General features: G+C 45.7%; 2 protein-coding genes across 7 annotated transcripts in view; both read right to left on the reverse strand.

Annotated features, from left to right (window-relative positions):
* Positions 1-173: 173 nt before the first annotated feature.
* Positions 174-9,120, reverse strand: thrap3b (thyroid hormone receptor associated protein 3b). Of its 2 annotated transcripts, XM_019883247.1 has the most exons (12): positions 8,770-9,120; positions 6,955-7,098; positions 5,448-6,158; positions 4,259-4,873; positions 3,967-4,133; positions 3,756-3,864; positions 3,567-3,642; positions 2,763-2,926; positions 2,393-2,648; positions 1,866-2,018; positions 1,496-1,525; positions 174-988 (listed from the first exon to the last, which is right to left on the reverse strand). In XM_019883247.1, exons 2-12 carry the CDS (start codon positions 7,068-7,070, stop codon positions 767-769), a joined length of 2,619 nt encoding a protein of 872 aa, XP_019738806.1. In that variant the 5' UTR covers positions 7,071-7,098; positions 8,770-9,120; the 3' UTR covers positions 174-766. The 2 variants fall into 2 exon arrangements, with proteins under 2 accessions (XP_019738806.1, XP_019738807.1); XM_019883248.1 differs by lacking the exon at positions 1,496-1,525 and having other exon boundaries at positions 8,770-9,119.
* A 3,082-nt stretch (positions 9,121-12,202) lies between these two features.
* The window catches only part of map7d1b (MAP7 domain containing 1b), a 22,489-nt gene continuing 20,552 nt past the window's right edge, over positions 12,203-14,139 (reverse strand). For all 5 annotated transcript variants that reach the window (XM_019883275.1, XM_019883274.1, XM_019883273.1 and 2 more), the window contains 5 exons: positions 13,884-13,988; positions 13,735-13,785; positions 13,580-13,634; positions 13,076-13,294; positions 12,203-12,805 (listed from right to left, as the gene is read on the reverse strand). In XM_019883275.1, coding sequence (XP_019738834.1) covers positions 12,795-12,805; positions 13,076-13,294; positions 13,580-13,634; positions 13,735-13,785; positions 13,884-13,988 — 441 coding nt within the window. In that variant the 3' untranslated portion in view covers positions 12,203-12,794. The remainder of the gene's footprint in view (positions 12,806-13,075; positions 13,295-13,579; positions 13,635-13,734; positions 13,786-13,883; positions 13,989-14,139) is intronic.

A 14,139-nucleotide genomic window follows, 5' to 3' on the forward strand; every position in this document is an offset into this window, starting at 1 on the left:
CTTGCTGACCGCAAAAGTTCACAACAATTTCGAGTTTGTAACTGGGTACACAGTAACGCAACTTTGTTTGCCAATCAAAACTACAAATCAGAAAAACGGATCCACTTCGTTCAAACGACCAGAGACACATGTAAACCTACGTAGCTAGTATACATTATTATTTTTTTTTTCTCCGAAAGCAAAAGCAAGTTATTTCCCGGTGGACCTTTTACATGAAAACACGTATGTTGCTGATAATCACAGATGAACTGGTGCTATTTTTTTGGGGGGGTAGGGGCGAAAAAAAATCCAAATGGTGGCAAGGATTAATTATCGATTGGTCCCGTGGGGAGAAGCATTAACCTGTTCATGCAATTTTAACATCAATATGTCATCGGGCCAAAAAAAAAAAAAAAAAAAAAAAATTTAAAATTAAAAAAAAAAAAATGTACGAGAAAATGGGCAAGTCTTCCTCCGCTTCAAACCGCAAAAACACTTCTACATGGAACTGTATTTTCTTTTAAATCATCTAAGGCACAAATATTTTTATATATTTTTTTTCTCATGTTTATTGAACAATGGATGATGCCTCAGTATGATTTAACAGTCAACCATGTATTCATCGGACAGATGACATAAAAACCTTTAAACCAACTTCCTCACTCGAGCTATCGTGAGCTTTAAATGAGGTGCGAGGATCGATACAGGAGGAGGGGAAGAAAAAAAAAAAAGAAGAAAAAAAAGAATTCTACAAGCGAGCCAACTCGTGGACGCACCAAGGGGCCGTTTACGGTTTCAGGCCTTCGTCGGCATTCTTCCCGTCTTTATGCTCCGCCTCGATGTTCTCGTCTCCCATCTCGGGCTGCTCGGCATTCTGGAACATGTCGTGGGCCCATTTGGGGCTGCTGCCTCCCTTGCGGTACACGAAGCGTCCCCGGCGGGGCATGAAGGACCCCCGGCCCCGCCCGCGGTTATCCACCCAGGTTTTCTCGCCGTCGCGGTCGTCATGCTAGAAATGGGACAAAATGAAACTTGATAATTCTGGGGGGCAGCCGGAGGGGTCTTGGGTGGGAAGCACAATTGGAATTTGGTCACGTGACAGAAAAATCTGAGACACCAACTAGGGCTGGGCGAAAACAGAAAAAACGAATTACAATTATTTTGACTGGTCATCACGATGAATGAAAACGATTATTCGTCGATTTCAAAACCATTCATCGCTGCACGTCGAACACTTCATTCTTGAGCTCTTTATGCTCTTTATCGAGGACAAAATGACCCCTGAAATATGTGAAATTCAAGCCTCCTGCATTTCATCTCCTACATCTCATTATCATATTTATTACAATTTTTAATTTCACAAGTCTTTCCAAGCTAACCTGGGACCTCGGCTATCGTATTTCTTGCCACAACATATGAAAACGTCATGAAAACAACCAGAAAAATAAATGAGTTCAGTCAAATCAGAACGTCCTAGACTAAAAGCAATCATAAAGAATAAATAAAAAATAAATACCGGCTGTTCCTGCTGTGCGCGCGTTGGCCTCTGAGGGGCAGAGTGGTGCCGTGCATGCAAAGAGTATACACAGTAAGATAAGAAGAGTAAAAGAAGAAAGTTGTGATTGATCCCTCGATATAACTTGTTTTTTCAGAAATTAGGACCGTGTGCCTTTGAGTATTGTTATATTACGTTTCTGTCGGCGTTCCCAAATCGAGGAAAAGTTTTTTGAACGAACATCACACGTGGACTTTAAATGCTAACGATCCGTTAGCATGTCAAAGGGATTTCACATTGACTTTAGCATTCGCCAAAAATCCCGTTTGAATTTTGAGGAATTGCCCAGCCCTGTGATGCCAAGAAGCCACGACAGGTCAACGTGACTCACCAAGTAATACTTCCTGCTCTTGGGCGTGTACTCGGGATCCCACTCTTCCTCTGGGGGGCGCCCTTGAGGATTCATGTTGGCGGGGTTGCCATTGCTGCTGTTGTTGCCGGGGTAATTGCCCCTGTTCCATCCTCGCCCTCTCATTCTGGGGAACTGAAATGGGAAGAAGCAGGTTGGACCACCATCCGCTGTAATTGCTTTCGTTCCACTCGAGAGAAAAAGCAGACGCGAGTGGCTGAGCTATCCGTCACACACAACAGCAATCAGACGAAGGCCACGTCAGAGAGAGGCGAGAGGCCACAGATTTGCACTACGTTACCTTGGTCAAAACCATGAGGGGCAAGGAGTACGTAGGATGGAGAGTCAGTGTTATCATCCACATAATGTTCCTGAGCATTTTACCAAGTAGGACTAGAGCAGAGAAGCGCAGTCGACCGCGACTCCTTTCGGACCGAAAATTCAAGCCTCTGAGACGTCAGTACCCGAGCGAGAAAAAAAAAACGGGCCGAGAACACGCAATCACTTACGAATCCGCGGCCTCTGCCTCTCTGGCCCTCCATGTGCTGGCCCTCAAAATCCCGGGGGTGCCCGCGGTCCCCGTGACCGCCGTAGTCGCGCGGTGGGTAGCGCGTGTGAGAGAAGCCCTCCTCAAAATGATCCGGCCCGTCTCCCATGTACTCCTTGCCCCGGAAAGGCGGCGGGGCCGAGGGGAAAGGCGATGGCGAGGGCGAGGACGAGGACGAAGACGAGGACGGCGAGCGATCCCGCTTCTTCTTTCCTTTTCTGCGAGAGCAGGAGAGAGACTTTTTGGAGTGTCCGTTTCACAAACGAGGACGAGAACCCGTGCAGGCTCGGGGTGATGATTTTTGCGGCCCCGGCGAAGAATTCGCCACTCACTTGGACTTCTTGTGGTGCTTGCCAGATTTCTCAGAGGACCTCTCTTGGGAGCCTCCGGGGCTCCGGCCTGCCTCGCGCCTGTAGTCCTTCCCGGCAAACCTCTTACGCCTTTCAATGTCCAGGCGAAGGTCCATCGTGTCCCCTTTGAACTTTTTGCTTGAATCCTGCGGCGAAAACGCATTCGGCCGTCAGTCAAGCAGCGGCTGTCGAGACCCGCAGGTCGTTATGAAACATGACTCAAGCCCCCCCGGTTGCCGGTGATACATTTGTGAGGTGAACTCCAATCGGCTCACGTTGATTTGGTGTTGTGTCCCCCCCTAGTGGCCGAGACCAAGCACTGTATGTGTACTGGCTGTGAAATGGTGTGAACTGCTGTGCATTTCGGTTACAAGCTCCAACACGTCAGTTTATATCAACCAGCAGCATGCATGCATGTATGTATGTATCACGAAAGCTGAATCATTCAACATGACAGCGTTTTTTTGTAGCTTCATTTGTTTCTTTTCAGGTAAAGATACTTACAAGGTTAAGGCATTGATAATCGTCCCATGAGAGGCTTGGACTCAGGATCATAACTCCCTTCCTTTTTAGCCTTTGCTTGGGAGGGGGGTTGGTACATACCCAATCATTAACCATATCTCATAGGCCGCAGGCTTGCTTGGCACTTACAAAACACAATTGGGCTCTTTTGATTTAGAAAAATGCATCCTTTGAAAGAAAAGCACAAAGCTGAGCACTGCCGGTTTTGGGTCGTGGAAAATTCGGCGGTGGAAAAACGGGTCAAGTGTCGAAACAACAGGTCACCTTGAAACTCGCCTCGTCCACATCCTCAAACAGATGAGAGTGCCTCTTAAAGGCACTGGGGGAAACATCGATTCTCCTAAGAGAGAAGAGAGCAGCTCACTTTATTCGAAAGAAACAAAAAAGAAAAAAAAAAAAAAAAAGGAGCGGCATCGCGTTCAATGCGTCAGGAGTTCGATACGTCCCACTCACCTGTGGATTTCGGGGCTCTTCCTTGGCTTCATTTCTACCTCGGCAGCTTTTCTTTGGTACATGGCGAAGCGCTCACTTAAAGACATGTCTGAGGAAGTGAAGTGCTGAGCTAAAAACAAAAGCGAAAGAACGAGACGGAGAGAGCCATTAGCGCAGCACCGGGCGCCGCAGCGGCCACGACGGACGCCTGAAACGGTGGGCTCGTTCGTACCTTTGATGTAATGCACAATGGACACGCCGTGTTGCGCAAACAGCTCAGTGGGGCTGCTGCGAAGCTGGGCGGACTGAATATTCTGGAAGATTGAACGGAAATCCGAGTCTTTCTTCGAGGGATTCACCAGATCTCTGGCCGTGAATCGATTCTTAGACATGGAGGAGCTGAGAGGGCAACGTGAAAGGACGAGGAAGGCAGAAAGGTTCTCACTAAAGTGACACCACCGCTGCTTTTTGTGTAAATAGTTGACGTTATATTTTCCGCACGGGAGCGGATCGGACGGGCATACCTGGGCATGTCATCCAAAGACGAAACTCTCAGTTCAAAGTCCTCTCTGGATGACGCCAGACGGACGGGAGAATCCTCGCAAGGGAAGGCCCCGGGGAAGAGCGGCCTGTCCTTGCCTTTGGAGGTGACGGCCGGGGAGGGGCTGCGTTTGCTCTTCTCTTTCTCCTTCTCCTTCTCTTTCTTCTCCTTCTTCTTGGCCTTCTCCTCCTTCTTGCTGTGCTTGCGGCTCTGGTACATCTCCTCCACCATTTTATCCAGGGCCTCCGCGTCCTCGTCTCGGCGGCTTTTCTCCTTGGGCAACGGGTAGGAGGTGGAATAGGTGGGCTCGTCGCCCCACTTGCCGAATATATCGCGAGAGGTCGGGTTGGATTTGCCCGCACCGTCCTCGTCGGCGTCCCTGTCTTTCAAGCCGTGCGACTTGAGGAACTCCTCCTCCTCCTCGTCGAAGAACGGCATGGTCTTGTCATCCTTGGAGTCGCTAAAAGGAACGGAGAGGCTGAAGATGTCGCCCGACTTGATGCCCTTCTCTTGCTCTCTCTCAGCGCTGCTCTTCTCGCTATCGTTACCATCCTCCTTTTCGGCGGCCTGCTTTTTGCTTTTGTTTTCCGCCAGGAACCTAACAAAAGACGAGGCGCCGTTAAAAAGAGAGAACGTACAAACCGGCAACGTAATCCCCGCCGGGAAGAAAATGATTCTGTGTCATTGGGTTTACGTTGCCCGAAAGCCAAACCAAATTGTCTGCAAGGGTTGACGCGCCATTACAAAGCACAACAGAAGTGACTATGTGGGGTTTTGTAAACAAGCAAAGGAAGGCAACGTAGCAAGATCGCAGCAAAAGAGACATTGTATGTGTTGGGGGTGGGGGGGTTGGGGGGGTGAGGGGAGACAGAAGACCTTCCCCGCTGCAGATAGTACAGACAGTGAGACAGCATTGATACTCACGTAATGCGCTTCTTTCTAAGTACGTGGGGATTTCAATAAAGTTCCTCTCAGTGCGCACCAAAGGACAATTGTCATACTTAAAATCAGGAGTCCTATTCCATTTTAAACTGATGACTCATCCCAATGATCTTTGGAAAAAGGCTAAAATATTTGAAAGAAAAATGACACGTTTGCACAATTTGCTGTTGAAAAAAGAACGAAAGAGCAGGAATCCCATTGAGCTGGGAGCAAAGATGAAACGGACATACTTTTTGAAGGCAGCCGAGATCACCGTCTTTTCTCCAGATTTGGCATCCTCCTTGGAGAAGAAGCCGAAGCCGCCGAAGGAGGCCGTTTGTCCCGACTTGGGCGTGGCGTCGCCGACCGCGGCTTCGTCCTTCTGAGCCGTCTCCGAGCCCACTCGGCCCGTGTCGTAGTCGATCCATTTGCCTCCGGAGGCCTTCTCGATCACGCTGCCTTCCCCCGCCGGCTTCTCCGCTTGGCCGTCCCCTTGCTTCTCCTTCGTGATCTTGGAGCTGGGTTTGCCCTTGTTGCGGGGGCACGGCGTGGAGGAGCGCGACCGGGAGGAGCTGGAGGCCCTGGAACGGTGAGACTGCTCGGACGACGAGCGGTCCGAGTGACGGGAGTGCGAGCGGCTGGCCGATCGCTTGTTTGGCGTGTGGGAGCGGGAACGCCCCCTGCGGGGGCTGTGCGAGCGGTTGTCCTGGTCACGCTTGCGGTCGTGCCAGCCGCCGCCGCCGCCGCCACCTTGCCAGTTAGACTTGTAGCCATAGCCGCCTCCCCTGTTCTGATAGTGACCGCGAGGGTAGTAGCCTCGATTTCTTCCACGGAAGTGGAAGGGCCTCCGATAGCCGCGGTTGTAGCCGCGGTTGTAGCCCCGGTTGTTCTGATAGTCTCGGGAGGGATAGTTTCGGTAGGACATGGGAGTGCGGGAGCGAGAGCGGGATCGGGACCTAGAGCTGCATTCGGACAAGAGGGAGAAGATGAGGTCAATGATTATGCATGGGCAGTGAAGCAAAGGCTGGACTTGTCCAAGGCCTCTCCCCCAGATCAGCCAAGTCTGCAGTTGTATAACCTCATTACACGGGCGCAGTTTGAATTTCAATTGTCAAAAGCAGTCGGGAAGACGAGTCAAGACGGCCGCGAGGCCACCAGGAAACTGTCCAGGAACAACTTCAAAATAAAAGCACACCGAGGGATTGACACCCATTCTATTCTCTGGTTAAAATAAAAGGATTATTTTGAAGTTGGACTTGGTGAGCGATCTTAAGTGAGCGAATGCAAATGACTTCACGCGACAGCAAACCTTCATATGGTTACAAGCGGCCACGGCATTGGTAATAGTTGGCTGTCACTTTCAATTGCAAAATGACACCAACGGGACGCCGCTCTCTCAGAAACTGAAATTCTGTTATTGAAATTCATGATTTAGGAAAAACGAAACACTGAAGAAAAAAAAAAAAAAAAAACATGCAAATATCCCAAAAAGTGAAAGCCGCATATCCACGTGAGCAAATGATCTGAACGGTAGCACCTCCACCACAAATTTGAAACAGAAACACTCTGGAGAGTATTCGGGATGCAAAATAATATAAAAATATAACATATAATTCAAACAAATAATATGGAAAGAGTGATTCATTTCTAGAGCTGACAACCTGAACCAAATACGACAAAAAAAAAAAAAAAAGCGAATTTTTGTCATATTTAGAAAGATCAAAAAGACGAGCTACATTCAAGTGTGACTGGATTTACCTGTAGCGACGTTTTCTGGATCTTGAGCGCGAGCGGCTTCTCGACTGGGATCTCGATAAAGATCGAGACCTGGACTTTGACCTGGAGTTGGAGCGCGAGGGAGAGTACGGAGCCATAGTAGCCCTTATTTCAGATTAAATTGCCTGGGAAGAAAAAAAAAAAAGAACAAAAACAGATAAAACGTGTAAGCTGCTGCTCAACGCCGCACCGACTATTTGCCTGGCAAATGCGCGCCCGGGGAGGCAAACACTCAAGCCAGTGCGAAGGTTAAATTGTTGAGCAACAAAAGGAACTCCAAACAACAGATACAGAAGTGACCCATTTTTTTTCAAAGCGGGCCTGCGCGGCTCCACTTTTGCTGAGCTGCTGACAAAAAACAAAAACACCTTTCGCGTTCAATATTGATCACAAAGCACACACTTGGTCTTGAACTGTCAAGAAAACCTGAACTCATAAAGGCCAACAGGCTGGACGGAGAAATGCCGCAGCAGCTGGAGCAACATGCAAACATATGGACATTCGCCTTGAGCATGAGATCGAGCGGGCGCTTCTGTGCACACAAATGTGCGCAGAGCGCAGCACACAAGTGGTTATATCGCTGGCAGGCTGCGCTTCGAACGATACTGGATACAATTTACAGCTTCGAATTTCATTTGGAGTCTCTCATCAATCTAACGACCACAAAGCTTGTCCTGCTGATTATCACGACGTTGTTGTATCGGTGCAAAAAAAAAAACGTGGATCCTCCCAAGTCAAATATAAACGTATGTTCACATACTTGGTCACAAAAACTGCAACGTCACACATGCACCGTATCACGAATGTCTAGTAAATCACATTTGTGTCTCGTTGCAGAGTCCCTTTGACAGAACTGTGACAAAATGGCCTTTGCACTCGATGCGGTGGAATGTCCACAACAAACGGTCGCCATGGGCCTGCACACCAGTTGCCATGACGCTCACCCCATTTTTATCGACGAGAGAGCCCATCGAATTAGTTTTAAAATACCCCTTACGCTTACCCAATGCTGGCTTTTAGCAGGCATCGCTGCATAGTTGATGAAACAGTTGAGAGGCCATTTTAGGCAGAGGGCAACAAGCGCATTTATTATTTACACACACACACACACACACACACACGGTTGCAATTGTGGTTTCACTCCCTCCAAGCTCTTCAGATAGCTTGTATGTTCTTAAATAGGATGATTAAGGTGAGGCTTTCACACACTTTTAAGGGATGCAACCAAATTGCAACTCGCCATTCGGCATTATAGGAGGACAGTATGTGAATTGTCTTATCTGAATACACAATTTCCCCCCCACGAGGGTCTTAAAACAGCCACGCAGCCGCTTCAATGACTCGATATCCGTTTACCAGTCCTGCAAGCGTCATCGGACGCTAAGTAAACATCAAATCCCAATGAGAAACTGATCGCGGTGCATTTAACAAAAAAGCGTCTCGATGTACGTGTCACACGTGTAGCATCAATTGAGCACTGCTATATTTGTCATAATGGGAACACGTGCTGCAAAGCCTACAAGAAAAAAAAACAGGTGTCCCTTGATGCTCAATGTATATACAAGAAGGCAGTTGAAATCGGGACGAAATAATGCACATTTCAACCTACACGTTGACACAAATGCGATTTGTTTTTAATTCAATCACCGAAACCGCTCCCGACTGCAACGTTACGCGCTGCCATTAAAGACGAACGTCGTCACAATAAAATGTTCATAATATTTTGGACCTCTTAACTTAGCTCATGTATTTGGAACGTTAACAACACGACAAGATAAATGGAAACTGTGCAATTACCTGCGTAGGTTTTTGAGAATAATCAACGTAGTCTGTTCGTAGAGCGAAACCTTTTTAGGCCGCGCTTCGTCCGAGCACTGCTTCCTGTATTTTTCCGAAAGGGATTTTTTTTAGCAAAGAAGCTAACTAGCTCGACGCTAGCAGCAGCTACGGGACAAAACCCGCAAATGGGGCGATTCCTCCACGTCCTAAATAGAAGATGGGATTGTCGAGCAAATTTAAGTTATGTATGTGTGAAGTAAAAGCATGTTTTTCCGATCCGATTGCAGTTCGTGTATGGCGTCGAGGATTCGAGCGTTCTCAGCAGCTACCGTCTCCAGACAAGCTGGTCGACCCTAACGATCGAAATATCGCGAGATTTCTCTGACGAAGCAACGCCCAATTGACCAAGTTGTGAAACAAAAAGTCGATTTTGTTTTAATAATAAGATAAAGATTCAGTTTCATTTTTAATTGTAGTCTTTATAATTAATTTAATTTGGATTATTTGAGCAATTGTTTATTTTCATTCTTAGCTCTTTTTTTTATTTCATCATAAATGAAAGAGCTATTTCAGTGACTGAAAAAATATAATTATTTGAATATTTATAATAATATTACAATTTAAAAAATCTTTAATGCATATGGACAATTATTTATTTTACTCATATTGTTTTTAAACTTTTTAAAAAAAAATACAACCTTGCTTCACAACCGCGTCTTGCCACCGCAATTCACGTCCACCTGACAGTGGAGTTGTTTGTTTCGCAGTGAAGTTGCAGATGAGATGTGTGGACTATTTTTACCAGCTTATTCCACATAACACCTGTGGCGATTGAGACAACTCACTCAGATCATCACTCGGGCCCCACTCGTTCTTCACTGCCCAGAAGCAGTGAGTCTCATTTTACTTTGTTGATGCCACAAACCTAAAGTAGCCTCATCCTATTTTTTTTTTTAAGTATGATTTTTAAATGGGGCAATTTTAACTGCACAGAGGTTTAAGTGGTTCAGCCTTAGTGGAGGTCTGCTCTCTCCTGAGTTATTTGCTCGGATGCTTATCTTTCCCAGTTGTTGCATTCACCGCCTGAAGGGAAAGATGGACAACCTTTCCAAGGGTGGCATAGAAAATATCAACTTTGCCACACCCATTTCAAAGGACTCTGCCTTGTTAATAATACGTTACAATGTCTTTGCTATGAGATCAGAGTCATTTAAAATGACAGCACACCCCTGCCAGACATAACATGTCTCTTTTTGATAAATCCCAAAAATTTCAGCTGTTCAAGTACAGCGAGAGGCAGCCTATGATGCTTCTGTGGACGAAAAGCAATAACTCGTAATCGAAATGGAAGATGGACTCGCCACTGGCTCACACTGTTCATAATAATACTAAATAACACAAAAAAGGGTATATGACATTTTTCTCCTTTTCACTCAGTATGCCATCAGCACCATTGTGTCAACAGAAGTCGAGTGTGTCCAAAAGACTTGACAAGTTAGTGGGGCATGCAGTGATGGAGTCGCTCTTGTTGACCTCCAACCAGGAGAAGCAAGCAGTTCTTATTAACGCTCATTTTCCTTCGCGGCGCAGGTGTTTGACACTTGAACACACCGCGGGTATTATTAACAGTGATAAGCTCTCTTTTGGCTCCATTGTCAGACCACTTATGTCTCCTTGTCTGTCACTCACCATTGCGGTCTGTTTACGGCCTCACTCGGAGGTGTGGATACCGACTTCGATCGAGGAGGTCAGGTCAAGTCAGTTCATATAAAAGGAGGACTAAATTCCACTCTCAGCGTTGTCAAAGTTACATTGAGTAAAACAGCGCAATATTGTTTCGCAGAAGGTGAGAATCAAATGTTTTCATGTTCAGCACATTATTTAACTTCGAGTGCAAAACAGGTTGCTGGAATGCCGGGGTGGGAAAAGTTGATGTAAATGACACTCGGTGTACATAATTGACAGTAAAAATAAGGGATGGGGAGTACCGATACCAAGTACAGTATTGGTAGGTATCGGGCTCACAAGGCCTTATTTTAAGGTATCGGATACTCGTGGAGGCTGCTAACACCAACCACTGACACTTAGGGAAAAAAAAAAAATCAAATATCAAAAGTACCAGAGGTATCGGTGCATACACAAAGAGTGGCGTGATAAAACTGAATCTGCATTTACAAGGAAAAGAAGGTCCACTAAAAGGAATTGGGACTGGACAACGAAGCTGAGTGACAACCCCTTGGTGAAAACACCACCATGCCAGTAAAGTTGTCTGCATCGGGAGCAACAAATCCATGAGTTGAGTATGTAAACATATCGTCATCCGTTTTGTGATGTTTTTTTATGTGTTCCGGCACAAGCGTCGTTACCCAGATCAAAGACTGATCTATCTGGCATTACGCTCTTCATTTTTTTTTTTTTTTGCAATTAGATGCTGCAGTAGTTGCCTAGCGCATTTTGTGTCCAGTACAGCATTGCCATACTCTACTCAAGGTGGCTGCAGAGCACTAGTTCTGTCCAAATGATGCGTCTTCATTTATTTTAAGTTTCTTACACTAACTGACCACAAGATGGCGCCAAACCAACACCTTAATTGCTTTGGTCCGAGCACAAAAAACAGAAAAGGACTAGAGAGGAGAGAGGCTTTGCATGCAAGACCGCCTTTGGATGGCGATGTATTTTTTGAGTGGTCACCGAAAGCAGAGCAAACGCATCGAGATTCAGAACACATTCATTGCTCATTGCCAGGTGGAATGCATCGTCAGCGTGAAATCGGGCCCAGTGTAGGGTTTTTTTTCGTTATTTGGTATGCTGTGCGGTAGATGTACCGTATTAAGAGACCACAGGGGTTTATACATTTCATGGACATACCTTTGACGTGCGGGTGAGCTGCTTTTAGCACTCTGCGATGTATAGCTACAGCCAGACCTAGAAAAAAAGGATTTGTCGGACATAACATTAGGTACACAGTGTCACGAGAGTGAAATGAGCTGGAAAAAAAAAAAAAGATCAGTCTTCACATGTCGTATGGCATTGCAGTTTTTAAAAATATTTGAGATACCTTACGGGTCTTAAAAATATCTCTCAGTATGGCAGCACGGTGTTGAACCCAGCGGCGAGGACATCTGTGTCACAGTTCCATGGTTCTGGGTTTGAATCTCAACTCCAGCCTTCCTGATGAACAAAATATAGACCAGTAATTTACAATTACCTTGCAATTGGGAACCTGACTCCACGTTAGGGCAGTGCTTCCATCTACTGGAATCCAAACATATGACACTATTATTAAAAAAATTGACAATAAATTTGTATCCAATCCAAAAAAAAAAAAAAAAAGATGTACAGTACTGAAATGTTCGATCCTCAGCTCCACGACTCCTGTTTCTCAATATATGACACCGAATCTGCCGCTGAGTTTACTTGGCCAAAAGGAAGAAAAATGCAGAGGCATTGCTTCCCTTTCATAAAGCTTTATTTCACAGATCCCCTGCGACAGGAGGCCTATAGGCAGCCAGGCTCATTATACATTTACATACACTGTCTGCTCCTCATGTTAAATAACTCAACATTTCAAGACAAAAAAAAAAAAAAAACAACAACAACAACAAACACACATTGTTCAACTTAACAATATCAGAATGGGCGTAATAATAACAACCATTGTCAAACTGGATATCTGTTTTTTTTTTCCTCCCCCTGGGGTCTTATACTGTATTTTTCCAAAAATTCAGTCATCTTTAAGGTGCACCGTAAAATTTGCATGTGACATTTCAAAAAAACTTGCACCAGACCACATGTTGAAGACAGAGAATACTGAATGATTCCCCCTGACCCTGCCCCCCATTTTTGGGATGTTTCTCTCCTCCTTTGTCCTCCTGTATCAGATCCTACAAGTTGTCATGGAGTCAGCACGGGGGTGTCATTTGTTTGGCACACTATTTTTTCTTTTTTTTTTTTAAACTTTCTAAGCTGTTGTGGTGTGGCATGAATCTCTATGCTGAAGCGGAGACGTAAGGCGCATGTCCACGAATGGATTGATGAAAGACTCACAGGACCTCTGCAAAAGAGAAGAGACACACGATGCAGAGAGAAAGAAAACAGGTTAATTTTTTTTGTTTGTTTTACATTTGCTCCACACTTTAAACACATTTGACCTCATTAAAACCGACTTCATTAAACTCATGACAACACATTTAAAAAAAATATATCTGATCAATGTATTTGAAGACAAAACAAATATACAAATATAAGTTTCCTTGACGGCCAAAGGTTCTTCTAGCATTGACTCATGGAATGTTTTTGTCCCTATCACCGTGGATTTGCGTACCTGCTACGTGCTGAGGTTTCATGGGGCCCGTTTTCATCAGGAAGGGCTCCCCTCCCGTGACCAGTCCACTCTGGGGAGCAGCCGGGTTAGCGCTACTGTTCAGCTGCATGATCTGATCAAACTCGCCGTTGGCCGACACGCCGTTCTGGTGACCGTCAGACTGCACGCCGTTCGCGACGGGACCGGATGCGCTCGCAGGGGGGCTCACCAAGTTTTTGTCTGTCACAAAACAAAAAAAACAAAAAAAGAAAAAAAGAGAGGATTGTGAAACAAACTCAGACATTAAAAAATAAAATAAAATCATGAAAGCTATCGTTTAGTTTTGTTAGTTTGCCATTTTCTAGTGCTGTTAACGGCATGCCAAAAAATAATGTTTGCAAACTATTATTCATTTCAATGAGAAGTGAACTATGAAGTCCACTTGATTGTAAGTGCCGACCGATATAATAATTACGGATTGGAGACTGGCTGCAACGTTCCAAATGCATCCAAGATGTCAGTTACCTTTACTGAGGTCTGTGTCCTTTCCATTCACCTGCGGAGACGCCTTCACATCCTTCTGTACAGAACCCAAATGTGTTATTGTGGCAAGACAAAATGACAGCAAATTTTATTTGGGGGGTGGTGGGGTTGGGGGGAGTTTTTTTAAAATCACAAACTTTTTCTCCAGCATCACTCTTGCGAGTCCTTTTCATGATCTCCTCGAGGCGCTGCACACACAGAAAAAAACAAAAACAAAAAATCTTAGCTGTGGTTTCGTCAAGATGAAAGGACGAGGATGGACTTTTAAGGAAATGCTTCTGCGCACCTTCTTTCTCTCCAGTCGCTCCTGCTCTTCTTTTTGGAAGTGTTTTTCCCTCTCGACGCGCTGCTGCTCGGCTTCTTCGCGTGCTTTGGCCTCGGCCTCCTCCCTCTGCAATCGGTCAAAACAAAACACACGGCTCTTGTAAGACAACGCAATGGAATGTTTGCTTTGCGTCATAATGATTGTTCTATTTTTGCGCATTGTCGATTGCATTATTATCCATCCTACCGTTTTCGGGAGTCGTGGCTGGGGTCGTGGC

The sequence above is a fragment of the Hippocampus comes genome, unplaced genomic scaffold, assembly GCF_001891065.2.
Source record: "Hippocampus comes isolate QL1 unplaced genomic scaffold, H_comes_QL1_v1.1 scaffold87, whole genome shotgun sequence".
Lineage (NCBI taxonomy): Eukaryota > Metazoa > Chordata > Actinopteri > Syngnathiformes > Syngnathidae > Hippocampus > Hippocampus comes.